Here is a 13,557-nt window from a genome sequence, read left to right on the forward strand (position 1 = left end):
TACATTATACCGGGAACCGGTTAATTCGAGGTGGTTTAACTGGTTTCCCAAAATTGATTCGGTTTAGCTTAAGTGAAAAGCTCAAGTAACCACCTCTCCTGTACTTACTTGCAGGCAGAGGATCATATTAGTTTCATTGCTTATACAAAATTGTCAAGCTTTAAACATAAATATAATAGCAGAGTAAGGAACAAAACAATTCCAAAAGCAGAACTCACAATTCCAAAAGAAGACAAATTCAAAGATTATTTTCTGCAGAAAATAAAGATTCAAAGAGCACAAACCAAAAAGATTACAAACACTTTTCTTTAATGAAAAACTTGAGTAGAGATTCCCATCTGATGAAGAACACTTGACGTCGAAGAAGCTGACCTCAAAGCCTCAGCTAATGGTCCTCCCATATTGTTGTGGTGATTCCCTCCATTGCTCCACCAATTCATTTGCTCCCTCTCATTGTTGTTATTTCTCATGTTCTCTTCTTCTTCTTCATTGCCTGTGGAAAGTTTTAGAGAAACATCTGAGGACGTGTTGTTACCGGGCATGGAGATTGAAAGATGACAAGTGGATGAGCTCATTGGACTGGAGGTAGAGTCTGATGATCGTGGCCAATCGTCAAAGAAATGCCTCAAGATGTGACCATCGTCTGATCTTCCATTGCTGAATCCACTGTTAGCTTCATATGGCCTCTTGTTGTTGTTGCTTTCTTGTTTCATCTCTGAAGAACAACTGTGACAGAGAGGAATAAACATAAACATAAACATTGTCAACAAAAAGATCCAACATTTGAACAATAATAAGTAGACTGATCAATTCAACAAAATGGTTAGAGAAATAATTTAATCAGTCAAATGTGTGTGTTAATAAGAGGAAGTGGTTGCAGAATCTGAGAGCTTTATTTTGTTTGGCTTCTATGCAGGTTTGGTCAGCTTTCACTGAGGTCCTACCATGTCATTATTTCAAATACAACATAAGTATACATATCTCTTTAACTTTCTCTCTCTTTTCTATTTCTATGATTGAAAAGTCTCACCCAACTAGTAAATAAAATTAGATTCTATCAAATCCAACTGTTATCATTATCTCTCAACAAAAGAAAGAATAATGTTTTTATCACAAAGTATGTATGATAAGTCTCTCTTGTCACCCTATTGCCAACATTACCCCTTTCTTCACAGCATTACTTCACAGTGAAATCACTATTTCCCTAACAACAATATTTGTAATTAACCAAATCTACTAATGACTTTAATTAAACAGAGTGTTTGTGTTTTTTTATTGTACCTTTGTTGATGACTAAGGTGGAGAGGTTGAGATGAACCAGAGGAGAAGAAGTGGTTGTTGTTTGGTCCATGACCAAGCTCCTCACCTAAGACAAAAGAAGATGCGGTTGTTGTGGCTGTCGTTGTGATGGTGGTTGTGGCGGTTTCCACAGGCTTTCTTGAACGGTTTCTTCCACGGTGAATGTGGCGGTCACAATACTTGTGGCCCGCTACAACATCCCTTGAACATCTCCATTTCTTGCCGTCAGTTCTCTTACACCTCCCTGGCTCAGGATCCATTGCTCCTCTTCCCCAATACCCTGTTTTTTATTAAGTGTGTGTTGTTCATTAGTAACAACAAACATAAATCTCACTCAAGACATTGGTTACGAAATGTACTTGTCTGATTCTATCTATGTTGCTAATAGATCTTCTAGAAATAGGCTTATCATACACATAGGGTTTTAACTCCTTGCAAGGTTGCAGAGCAGCCTTATACTTATTTTAGATCTTGGAAATATAACTCCAACACCAAAACAAAGGGAATCTTTTTTACAAAGAAAGACTATTTCAAGGATAAGAGAAGCATAAACAATAGAGAGGAGAGAGAGACTGACAAGAAGGTTGGTGATGAGGAAAACTATGTTGAAGAGGATGGTGAAGGAAATGCATAGGAGATTGATGGAGGAGACTTTTCTTAATAGGTAAGAGAAGCTCTTGAGGAACAGAAGCACCAGCCAACATGTATCTATAGATCAGTGCTTGTAGCTCAAGTTCTTGCCACTGTGCCCAGCTGAAGAAGTTTCCCATCTCTACATATATATGTAACATAGAAACGTCAGATTAAATATCAGCAAAAACAACTTCAACATTAGAGTGAATAAGTCTTGTCCTTTTAAAACAACTTACTGAGGAACCTGGAAGAAGAAGAAGAATTAGAAGAGTCAGGAGAGAAGCAAGAGAAAGAAGAGGAAGAAGTGGGTTCAGGGACAAAGAGAGGAAGAGGAGCCGCAGCAGCAGAAGTAGCAGTTTGGGACTGAATCTGATCAAAGAAAAAGTTTGATATCTTAGTTGCAGCAGAGCCTTGTTCTTCTGACTCATTCTGCTGCTGACTTCTCCATTGTTTCAGTTGCAAGTCCATGGAACAAAGAGAGAGTGAGTGAGAGAGAGAGAAAGAGAGACAGACAGAGAAATGTGTTGGTTGCTTTTGGGATAGTTTTTTTACCCTCACTTCTTTTGTTTTTAGAGAGTCTGGCTTAATAAGCAAAGACAACCACAACAAAAGTCTTATTTGTTTGGCTTGTCATGTAAATACCCAAAATAAAAAACTTTTTCTTCTTCACTCTTTTGTTAGAGAGAGCTAGAGAAAAGTGTTTAGACTATGAGACAAGACAGTTGATAGGATAAACAAAATTAGTATATAATATTTGATTGATAGGTTTAATAAATTGTTACTTTATGTGATATAAAAATTATGTAAGTCAGAAAACAAAGAGAGAAAGCACTGCAAGATGCAGATGGAGAGATAGTAACCTGCAGTGTTTATGTCTCACTGCCTTGGAAATATCACTTCCTTTTTTTACCTCATTTTAATATTCCTTAAGTAGGTTAAAGAGATGCCTATTATGATATTGTTATTATGTTTTTTTATTAAGGATTCATTTAATGTGATGTAGAGTAACCTTCAATTTTTGTCTTACAGATGTCATTTGTCTCAGAGATTGTGTTACAAATGTATGAGATTCTAACTTCTAAGCATGATTAATCATTTGGGTTTTGACTAAATAGTCTCCATTTGCAGAGAGCTACAATACAATCTCAGCTCTATTTACTCTCTTTGGTTAGTAAGTTTTCCAAATACTTTACCATTTTAGTGGTTTAACCATATTTGTCTTTTAATTTGTAACCGTCATTACTTTTCTCATCTGTTACAATATTATTGTTACTCATAAAATATTATGTAACGTCTGTGTTTGTTTGATTTATTAAAAAAAAATTATAACTTCCTTATATAAATGTAGAAATGGACATTTATCTTTGTGTTATCTTAAAAAGACATGGCTAGCTAGTAGTATATGTACATATCTAAACACATCGAAAGGAGGGAATCATATTATTACCAGAAAAGGCCAAGTAAACTTGGAAACATTTGTTAAAATGAAGTTAGAAACATTTATTTGATATCTTCACTTGGCTGAATAATACAAAAGACATTTATGATTTTCAAAGTATCTTTATTTGGTGGTGCCAAAACAAAAAACGATAGCATTATTTTGTAGTTTTGAGGAAATAAAGTAATAAATATGAGAAGGACGATAACGATATTTCATGTAGGAGTGAGCCACAACCAAAGACTATGATGACTATTGAGAGAGTTTCTTGAGTTTTCTTTTCATTCATTCCCACCAGTTTCGGCGGCATTTATATTTGCACTAAGAAAAATATAAGAAAAACTCAATTCCTTAAGTACAGTTCAATGTTATGTACACTTCATTTGCTGTAAATCTTGTGAACCAAATAAAAAAGAAGAGGAATATCATAACATAACACCCAAAATAAACTTTGTTTTCAAAATATACCATAGGTTCTTTTTGACTTTGTAAAATTTTCCTTTTTGAAAAACAAAAATCTTTGTAACAAGTATAAAGCGGCAACTGAATTTAATAAACATTTTACGTTTTTTTTTTTAGAATAGAAAAAATATTTCGCAAATGGCCTAAACAAAATATTAGCCTCTAAAATAGAAATATTTTTTGTTGATACTTGATAGTATAATGGATCTTGTGCACTAATGATGGGTCTTAACTAATAAAGTAATAATGGATCCTGTGCACTAATATTTTGGGCCAGAACTTGTCATATACCAAAGATAATGATATCGAAGGAAAACAAACTGAAAGCAAAGTGTGAACGTAATGACATATTGTATGTCTTTTTTCAATCATGAACACGAACAAAGATTACATGCAGATGCAGTAATACTAATGGTAACAAAACAACCAAACAAATGTTGATTATCTAGACTAACTTTATATATATCTTGTTTAAACTTTAACCTACATGGTTATTAGGTTATACATGGTAAATGCATTAGTTTAAATTACCATACTACATACATTTTTATATGTTGCTCATGTTCCAATTGTTTCGTAAAACCAAATAAAATGACAGAAAATATATAGTATTATTCAGTGGACAAGGGTTGGGTCACGTGCTAAGATTAAGACCAGATGAGATCAGAAGAGGGCCCGGCCCAAACTCTCCACCTACTCACATAGATTTGAAAATCACGGGAGCTGATCCGAACCGAGCCGAGCTGGAGTAAAGATGGAGCCGGACAACGAAATCATAATCTGAGGAGGCTCTCTCTTTAGTTTCCGACGAGGGCACAGACTGTGGGTCTCACTATGTAATGTGAGATACCAAATATATTCTTTTCACTTTTTGACCAAAAGTTACCGTCTGTTTACGCACTATGCCATTTACGTTCACTTACGATGGGCCGTAAATAAAAAGCCTAGTCACGCTAGCACGCGAGGCCTCACGTGCCTTAATTATTTTCTTAATGGGCTTCGTATATTCCTTTAGGAATGATTCTTATGGGCTTCTTAAACTCTACGTTTAGCAGTACACCAACAAAAACCGAAATAAGCAAACCTCTTAGCAGACCTCTAATTTCTTAATGTGCTTATTATATTCAATTTGGAATGATTCTTGTGGCCTTCTTTAACTCTATGTTTAACACCAACAAAAATGTTGTAAGACTTGATGTATAATTTGACCAATATTTTAGTTTCAACATTATTTTGATTCTCCTAGTCAGTTGATATTCGATTATAAGCAGAGAAGACACATGATCTAAAGTCTAAACCAAAAAAAGTCAAGTTAATTAGAAGATGATAATAAAACCTTCATTTTGACCCACTCTTTATTGTAAACATGCTACAATATATGTTATTGAAACCATTAGTCATATCGATTGACAAAATACAACATATGCAATACTATACAAGAAATAACATAAATGTGACGGCAAACGTAGAATAAATTAATTTGAAGAACATGAGAGTCGTTACCATTCCTCGAGGATCTGCTTTTAGGCCCACTGTTGGATTGACCCTACCATGAGATATCTCGACGATTCTCAATCCAAGCCGTACATTTGTATGAGTGTTACGACGAATTTATGTTTGGTCCCCTATCGCCACCGGTTCTTCTCTGTAGCACTAACGATCAATCATCATGCCTTTTGTTTTAGGTAATCATCTATATGCTTTTATTTGGAAATCATTTTTGTTATGTTATTCTATTTTAATTCAGTACTCAATATGAAAATTTCCAATCTGTAAAGTTGTTTTTTATTGACCTCGCTCACAATATATCCATGAATACTTTGTATTGAGAATTCATTTTGTCATATGAATATGGATATACTCACTGCAACTCTATCTGTAACAATGTGAAAACAGGTGTAAATAAAGGAATTTCCATAGTTAGAATAGATTGAGATAGTATATTTTAGCGGCCTATAATGATTTCATAAGCTTTTTGTTCTCTTAAATGTCTTTTATTTTTGTTTGCATCTTTGAAGCTGTCTCGGGAGTAAGTAGAAAGATAATAAATGCTGCTCATATATATGATTGGGCAGCTATGGTTGGCATTTTGCCTTTTGAAATTCAGTAAAGTGAAAACAAACTCGTTAACCATCTCACGTATATGCTTTTCTAAATTTGTTATATATATTCGATCAGATTTTAAATTGCATGCATATGATCGCATTATTGTATTGATAGTCTATCATCATATGCTTTTTGTAATCTATATATACATTTTTGCAATTATTTTCTGAAATAAATCTTCAAGTTGGAACTTATTTACAAGGAATATCATTAACATTAATTATCATCAATTAATTAATATTTTTAATTATTAGCATTTCCTTATCTAATATATCTCCATCAATTCTAATTACTTTTAAAAAAAAAATTAGAACTTTATTAATATTATATTTTATTAAAGATAAATATTATAGTTATTTAAAGTTTAGAAAATATTTAGAATATTTTAACGAAAAAACGTTTAGAATATATATTATATATGAAATCTATAAAATTAAATAACTATTAGGGACAATGTCCCACATCGGAAGTTGAGTAGGATCTTAAGTGGTATATATAAGATATGGGCCTCTCCTCCTATTGCCAATTGGTTTTAGGTTGGAAGCCCACAGTCTAATATGGTAGCAGAGCCCGGTCCGCACATACTCAACCCGATCCACATCGGGCCGGCCCAATACTTGGCCCGCCGATCCATGCCCAAACATATCGAGATCAATGGCTAGAAGAGCCATCATCTCGAGGGGGCGTATTAGGGACAATGTCCCACATCGGAAGTTGAGTAGGATCTTAAGTGGTATATATAAGATATGGGCCTCTCCACCTATTGCCAATTGGTTTTAGGTTGGAAGCCCACAGTCTAATAATAACTATTTCAAAAGAAAACTTTTAAATTGATTTGAATTATAAATCTTTTAATAAAAATATTATTAGAACAAAAAATAATAATGTTTAATTTTACCGAACTGGATTAAATGGTGGGACATGTTTAAAATATTATAATGTATGGATTTTGTAACAATTAAATAACCATTTGAAATAAAATTTTAAATTAATTTAAATTATATATCTTTTAAATTAAAGTATTATTTAAACAAAAATAACAAAAACAAAATGTTTAATTTCACTAGACGGGGTTAGATGATAGGACGGGTTTGGGTCGACAGTAATACGAGACGGTATAGCACGGGTGAAATCCATTAGATATGTTTAGTTTCACGGAACGGGATTAGATGGTAGGACGGGTTTGAGTCGATAGTAATATGAAACGGTATACCACGTGTGAAGTCGTAGATATAACAATCAAAATATAATTATATTATCTTAAATACTAAACAAAACAATTATAAAATAAAAATATAATTAAATTTTAAATTATTTAGTTATAATCTAGATTTTAACTTAATGAACTGTACGTTATTGTTCTTATATTTTAAACAGTAAAAGTTAAACATAGTAATTGTATACTAAATAATATACAGATATAAGAGTTGTACATTCAGAAAATACAAAATATTAAATCATATATATTTTTAATCGACTAAACAAATTATATTTTTATTCTTAAAAGAACAAAATAGTTCTGCGGTGTACGGTGTACCGCGAGTTAAAACCTAGTGTGTTATATGATGATAATTGAAGAAGCCTGAACGGTGAATCCGATCCTTAAAACTAGACCAGAGTTAGATTGGCACATTGTGACAACACTAACATAAATCATTATACATTATCTCGTTAACTAATTGTTTATTTATGATTACATTCTGTCATCGCATTATTATTGTTATGATGAAGCTGTAAATTAGTCTTGATAGTATCATTAGTATACTAAAAACTATAAAGTATCTACACATTTGGCTTTTACTTTACAGCCGTCATCTTTTTTTGAAAGATGGATATTGGATTCATTTAAAATTCGAGAAAAACGCCAAGTGGCAAGCCAAAAACTTCCAAATGAAAATACTTTAGAAAACACCAAAATTTGCATCTACAATTGAATGATTCACGTTCAAAAGAACCATTAAATGAGTCCTGAAATTGACCGTTACCGTATTAATGTCAAAAGACCAGACGACAAAAATCAATACTTAGAAATTAATTAGAATCTTTCATATTATTAAAAAGAAATCGACGAGAAAAAGTTAAACCTAAATATTAAAGAACCTTTTTTTCAATCTCCTTTGTTTAAGTATTAAAATATACAAAGTTAAACCTAAATATTTGTAACTACTACTAAGCAACTAATAAAACATCAAATTAAATCATAAAATACCCTTTTTCAAATATGTTAAAAAATCAAAACCTCCTTGAATATTCGCATCCAAACCAAGGATTCACATTCAAAAATTCCTCGTATCAATTATCATTCGCATATATATCCAAACAAACCCCCAAATATATAGGATTAGATCAAGGCTAATAATTTGAACCAAACATTTTTTTTTGTATTTTGTTGTATATAAAAAGAGAAAAACAATCTCTAGACGACACGTAATTAAAAGTGTATTGTTTTGAGAAATATTATACGAACTTAACGGATACGTAAAACAAACCATTAAATAATAAACCCAAAAACAGAAAAGAGAGTGAGAAAGCAAACAAAATATAAAAGAGTGAGAAGAAGAGGACAGAGAGAAGAAACCATTACCACACATACAGAGAGAAACAAACCCACTCCATTAAAAACCAAAGCTTTAAGCTTAGATTCAATCCCAAGTCAGTAAAAATAGGGTTAATCGAAGAACCCCACCGGAATTCCACTGAGGAATTGCATCAGTCGCGTTCTTGTTGCGGCTTGAGGAAGAAAAAGAACACCTACACTAACCAAAACAAGAACAAGGACGAATTGAAACCGAAGATGACAACAACGAATGAAGCTACTACACAGCCTCCTCAGCAGATGATGAGCTTGAGTTTTAGTAGTCAGATGTCTAAAGAAGACGAAGAGATGGCTCGTTCTGCTCTCTCTGCTTTTAGGGCTAAAGAAGATGAGATTGAGAAGAGGAAAATGGAAGTTCGTGAAAGGGTTAAGGCTCAGCTTGGTCGTGTTGAGGAAGAGACTCGTCGTCTTGCTAGTATCCGCGAGGTTTGTTTTCATTTTTTGCTTTTTAAAGTCCAAAACTTTAAGATCTGAGAGATTTTGTTTTGAGCTTGGTCTGAAAATTACACTCATGCAAGTTGACTACTTTCTGTGTGTTTGTCTTTTTTCTGAATTGAATTTTGATACTGTTTATGTGGTTTTAGAATATTAGGGTTTTGAAAGATGTGAAATTGTAGATTTGGACTCAGGGGATAGGGAAAATGGGATTTTTTTGTCCTTTTTAAGAAATTTGATGATTTGTGAATGATTTATACAGAAATGGTTTAGCTTTGTAAGCATATGATTTTGCATGTACTCAATTTGGTGAACAAAGAACAAAAATTTGTGTTTTGAGTAAATGGGTTTTGTAAGTCTATTGATATGTGAAAGCTAGGATTTGGACATGAACTTGTGCTTCTTGTAGTTGGGTTTACAAGTTCTGTTATCAGGAAGGTGTTTAACTTTGTAGAAATTATCATGTTTTTGTTTCAGGAGCTTGAGACAATGGCAGATCCCATGAGGAAGGAAGTTAATTGGGTGCGTAAGAAGATTGATAGCGTCAACAAAGAACTCAAACCATTAGGCTCTACTGTTCAAAAGAAGGTAAGTACACTTGTCAAAGAGCAGTTGCTTCATTCTCACTACCTGTTGCTATGAAAAGTTTTGCTCTTTACCAAACCCAAAACTCAAACCTAAATGTCAACTGAATCGATTTGTGGTTGTTATGGTGTTGACTAAAAGATTTGATATCGCATTAGTCAACTTTAAAGATTTGTTTTTCAATGAACAAAACCTGAAACTCATGTTTTTGTTTTATGTGATGATATGACAACAGGAAAGGGAATACAAAGAAGCATTGGATACGTTCAACGAGAAGAATCGTGAGAAAGTTCAGCTGATCACCAAGCTAATGGAGGTTAGTTTCGAGTTGTTGGTTATAGTTTTGCTGAACAATGAGAACAAATCCGAGTTTTACCGCGCTTATTAATAACTGTATTGATTTGTTTTATGTTTGCTTAATATTCTCCCTGGGGAGATGGGACAGTTGGTTGGAGAAAGCGAGAAGCTGAGGTTGAAGAAGCTGGATGAGCTAAGCAGGAGCATAGACACAGAGAGTGAATCTATCTCACAAGACAAGACCATACCAATCAAGAACTAATTTGGTGTATTTTTTCTATTTTATTTTTACGTTTTGGAATGTTTTCTTAGTTTCTGGGTGTTTTAGTTTTCTTTTGCTATGATTTGTGGGTTGATTTGTAAAATTATGATGGGGTTTTTCGTGTTTTTGATTAACCATTATTGTTAGGGAAGGGAAATGGGATAATGCTTCTTCTGCTTAGGCTACTGAATGCTAAAAGGGTTTGTAAGTTTGAATTTTTTTCTTGCTTTGTTTTTTCTAATATTATTTTATTTGTTATATTGTTTAGCTTTATTTTAATTTCTTTTCCCCCCCAAATTATGTTTAGCTTTTTGAGAAAGTAGCCTCTCGCCGTCGAGCGTGTGTGGTGGGTGTTTTGAAATTGAAACGACTTCTTCTTGTCAAAGTAAATCATGACCTTGACCCACACAATAGACTCGATAAATTCCAATTATTGTTTTCAAAGACAAAAATGTAAAATGATATTTTAGTAAAATGGAAAGAAAAACACTTAACAAAATGGGAAAGATATGATATTTGGTTGTAAGATCTTCAAGTATTCCCATTTTCCAAATATTGTTTTCCTAATCTAGCAAATTCCTTATTCTTTGAATTACACTAAATTATTCAATCGAGCTGGTAAGATAGAAATATTCGATCGTACAAAACACAGCAATGTGCTAATCTACAAACTATTTGGTAGACATGATCTGGAAAGCAAATGCTTTTTTATTTATGATATTCAGTGGAGAACCAATTTAGTATACTTTCATACAGTAGGCCCTTTGAGGCCCATCTTACACATAAACAGAATATCATAAATTAGCTGTGTATTCTCATTACAGCATTTGGCAATAAGCTGGCTTTTGGAATGCTTTTGAAGACAATGAAAACACACTACAGTCTTGTTCATATTCTTGTGTCTGCAAATTAATTGAGAAAGTGTATAACTTTCCTATGTTTCTGAATCTTGTTCGAGGCTCCTTTCAGCTTATGGTTGTAGCCTCATATAGCAATTATGCTCTCACATACTAGTCATATTGTTGAAAAAATGAAACAGGAACGCTTGGTTCATACTCTTCATAGACAGATTTTTATGTGTTTAAAAGACGAGATTTCATATACGAATCAGAGAACCAAATACAATAATTTAGGCTCAAGAAGCGGTAAATCAACAGAAACTGATTTTCAAATTCCACAAGAGGTTCAACAGAAATAACCTCAAATGACTTTTTTATTTGGGCGTGTTTTTAAAATACTCAATTCTAAAAAACAAAACCCAATCAAAATCAAAACACAAATCCAAAAGGAAAATGAAGAAAAAACACTTATAATCCGATAATGTCAAGTAGAAAAACGAAAAATCCCTAGAAATATATCCAGGAAGATGACAAACGTCACAATTCAACCCGTGGACGATGCTCAGTACTTGTAATCCTTCACGTGAAGGCTCTCAGCTGCTCCATCACCAAGCTTAGCGTCACCCTTGTAGGTTCCGAGTGTGGCTTCAGAGTTAGCCTTGCACCTCACATACAACGCCTCTTGAGCTGCCTTGACATTCTCCTCTTTACCTGCCCATGTCTTCAAGGTAGACTGCTGCAACGCACGTCCGAATGAGAAAGACAATGACCATGGCTTCTTGGTCTTCAACTGGTTCATGGCGTTCAAGTTCCTGGTAGCTTCTTCCTCGCTCTGTCCTCCAGATAAGAAGACAATGGCTGGAACAGCTGCTGGGACGGTTCTCTGAAGGGCACGGACGGTGTGCTCAGCGATGACTTCAGGTGAAACCTTGGGGCTGTCAGATCCGGGAGTAACCATGTTAGGCTTCAAGAGTGTACCCTCGAGCAAGACGTGGTGGTCGCTAAGAGCCTTGTAGCAAGCTGCAAGGACACGCTCAGTCACGGCAGCACACTTCTGGATGTCATGGGATCCATCGACTAGGATCTCAGGCTCGACAATTGGTACAAGACCGTTCTCTTGGCAGATAACAGCGTATCTAGCTAATCCGTAAGCGTTCTCATGAATGGAATGCTCAGATGGCTCGTTCTCTCCGATCTTGAGGACTGCACGCCACTTGGCGAAACGAGCACCAGCTTCGTAGTACTTCTTGCATCTGTCACCGAGACCGTCAAGACCTTGAGTGGTGGTCTCACCGTCGGTTCCAGCTAGCTCAACGGTACCCTTGTCAACCTTGATACCGGGAAGAACTCCTCCTTCCTTCAAGATATCAACGAAAAGCTTACCTGTACAAAGAAAACATCATCATCAATAAAAAACAATCACAAAACCACATTACAGAGTAAAACATTAAGTAATAGTATTGATCAAGTTCATACCATCGGAACTCTTTTGGTACAGAGTCTCTTCGAAAAGGATGACACCACTGAGGCATGGAAGAGCACCAGGGGCGGTGAAGAGAAGCTCACGGAGGTTACGTCTGTTGGTCTCAACGTTCTCGACGTTGATGCTCGCAAGACGCTTTCCAATGGTACCAGTGGACTCATCAGCAGCCAAAATACCTTTTCCAGGTGTGCCGATGTAGGCAGCGTTGGCGATCAACTCATCTATATAGGTTTCAAAAATGGAAAAACTTAAATCAATCAATCACCATAAGAGAACAACAACAGAAAAAGTTCCAGATCGTGAATACTAATTAGATCCGTATTAAAACCGATGAGAACATAGTTAGATCTACGCTAGTTTTTAACATAGGAATCATCGACTGATTCATTTCAGCTTTCGAAACCAAGCTAAGTTCACGAATCAACTAGATCTATACGATTAAACACGCTAATAAGAATCAAAACACGGGATAACGAATCGAATCCAATACACGAATCTAAACATGAATAAAGAACTTAAGAGAGATAGAGATCGAGATCTTACCGGCGAATTTGCTTGTGAAGGCAGACATAGTTGGACGGAGAGATCGAGAAATCAGAGAGAAATGAAAAGAGATGCGGAAGAAGGCAGACGAGTGGTGGACCAGTAGAGGAAAAGGGTTGGTTTTATAGCTGCGGATGAGAGTCTATTGGTTGGTGAAAATATTAATTAAGGGTCAGATCTTTGCATGTTCCCCAAGAAATAGCTTTTTCAGCCGTTGGATCTCTAATTGGCAATGTTGGCTAATCTTAATTCTACCCCTTAATAGCGTGGATTCTCAGCAAATTAGCTGAGGGGTAATTTGGTAACTCGTAGTGTTATTTAAGGAAAAGCATGACTTCGGCCTTACGACGGCCCAAACCGTCAGACGAATTGTATAATTGAGATCGTAAGATAATAAATTACATTAATCATTGATTATAGTAGTTTTTTAATCGTAATAAACACTTAATAGTTGACTACGAATCTCAATAGAATATTCTTATTGGAAATGTTATGTGTTTCTAGATTCACAGAAAAAGTGCGACTTTGATATCTCCGAACATAGAAAATTAAGATCTTAGATTTAGATAGAGACATATA

At 34.6% G+C, this 13,557-nt stretch overlaps 3 protein-coding genes across 4 annotated transcripts; 1 reads left to right on the plus strand and 2 right to left on the minus strand.

The window, feature by feature from the left end:
- Window positions 1–108: 108 nt before the first annotated feature.
- Window positions 109–2,639, minus strand: GRF4 (growth-regulating factor 4). The gene is made up of 4 exons (NM_115151.3): window positions 2,169–2,639; window positions 1,877–2,071; window positions 1,282–1,579; window positions 109–726 (listed from the first exon to the last, which is right to left on the minus strand). Exons 1-4 carry the CDS (start codon window positions 2,398–2,400, stop codon window positions 309–311), a joined length of 1,143 nt encoding a protein of 380 aa, NP_190859.2. The 5' UTR covers window positions 2,401–2,639; the 3' UTR covers window positions 109–308.
- A 5,770-nt stretch (window positions 2,640–8,409) lies between these two features.
- On the plus strand, window positions 8,410–10,479 carry AT3G52920 (transcriptional activator (DUF662)). Of its 2 annotated transcripts, none has more exons than NM_115152.3 (4): window positions 8,410–8,960; window positions 9,447–9,557; window positions 9,790–9,870; window positions 9,991–10,479. In NM_115152.3, exons 1-4 carry the CDS (start codon window positions 8,733–8,735, stop codon window positions 10,111–10,113), a joined length of 543 nt encoding a protein of 180 aa, NP_566974.1. In that variant the 5' UTR covers window positions 8,410–8,732; the 3' UTR covers window positions 10,114–10,479. The 2 variants fall into 2 exon arrangements, with proteins under 2 accessions (NP_566974.1, NP_850688.1); NM_180357.3 differs by having other exon boundaries at window positions 8,419–8,960; window positions 10,000–10,474.
- Window positions 10,480–10,879: 400 nt separating this feature from the next.
- Window positions 10,880–13,336, minus strand: FBA8 (Aldolase superfamily protein). Its single transcript, NM_115153.4, has 3 exons — window positions 12,979–13,336; window positions 12,429–12,656; window positions 10,880–12,335 (listed from the first exon to the last, which is right to left on the minus strand). The coding sequence occupies exons 1-3, from the start codon at window positions 13,004–13,006 to the stop codon at window positions 11,515–11,517; spliced, it is 1,077 nt and encodes a 358-aa protein (NP_190861.1). The 5' UTR covers window positions 13,007–13,336; the 3' UTR covers window positions 10,880–11,514.
- Between the last annotated feature and the right edge of the window lie 221 nt (window positions 13,337–13,557).

This window comes from Arabidopsis thaliana, chromosome 3 (genome assembly GCF_000001735.4).
Source record: "Arabidopsis thaliana chromosome 3, partial sequence".
Lineage (NCBI taxonomy): Eukaryota > Viridiplantae > Streptophyta > Magnoliopsida > Brassicales > Brassicaceae > Arabidopsis > Arabidopsis thaliana.

Excerpts from the sequence above, each read along its gene's own strand:
- FBA8 (NM_115153.4), bottom strand. The coding sequence starts at position 13,006 with ATGTCTGCCTTCACAAGCAAATTCGCCG. Across the intron at positions 12,657-12,978 it reads CTTCACAAGCAAATTCGCCG|ATGAGTTGATCGCCAACGCT; the intron begins GTAAGATCTCGA and ends AAACCTATATAG. Across the intron at positions 12,336-12,428 it reads GTACCAAAAGAGTTCCGATG|GTAAGCTTTTCGTTGATATC; the intron begins GTATGAACTTGA and ends TTCTTTGTACAG.
- AT3G52920 (NM_115152.3), top strand. The coding sequence starts at position 8,733 with ATGACAACAACGAATGAAGCTACTACACAGCCTCCTCAGCAGATGATG. Across the intron at positions 8,961-9,446 it reads GTCTTGCTAGTATCCGCGAG|GAGCTTGAGACAATGGCAGA; the intron begins GTTTGTTTTCAT and ends TTTTTGTTTCAG. Across the intron at positions 9,558-9,789 it reads GCTCTACTGTTCAAAAGAAG|GAAAGGGAATACAAAGAAGC; the intron begins GTAAGTACACTT and ends ATATGACAACAG.
- GRF4 (NM_115151.3), bottom strand. The coding sequence starts at position 2,400 with ATGGACTTGCAACTGAAACAATGGAGAAGTCAGCAGCAGAATGAGTCA. Across the intron at positions 2,072-2,168 it reads TTCTTCTTCCAGGTTCCTCA|AGATGGGAAACTTCTTCAGC; the intron begins GTAAGTTGTTTT and ends ATATATATGTAG. Across the intron at positions 1,580-1,876 it reads TCCTCATCACCAACCTTCTT|GGTATTGGGGAAGAGGAGCA; the intron begins GTCAGTCTCTCT and ends AATAAAAAACAG.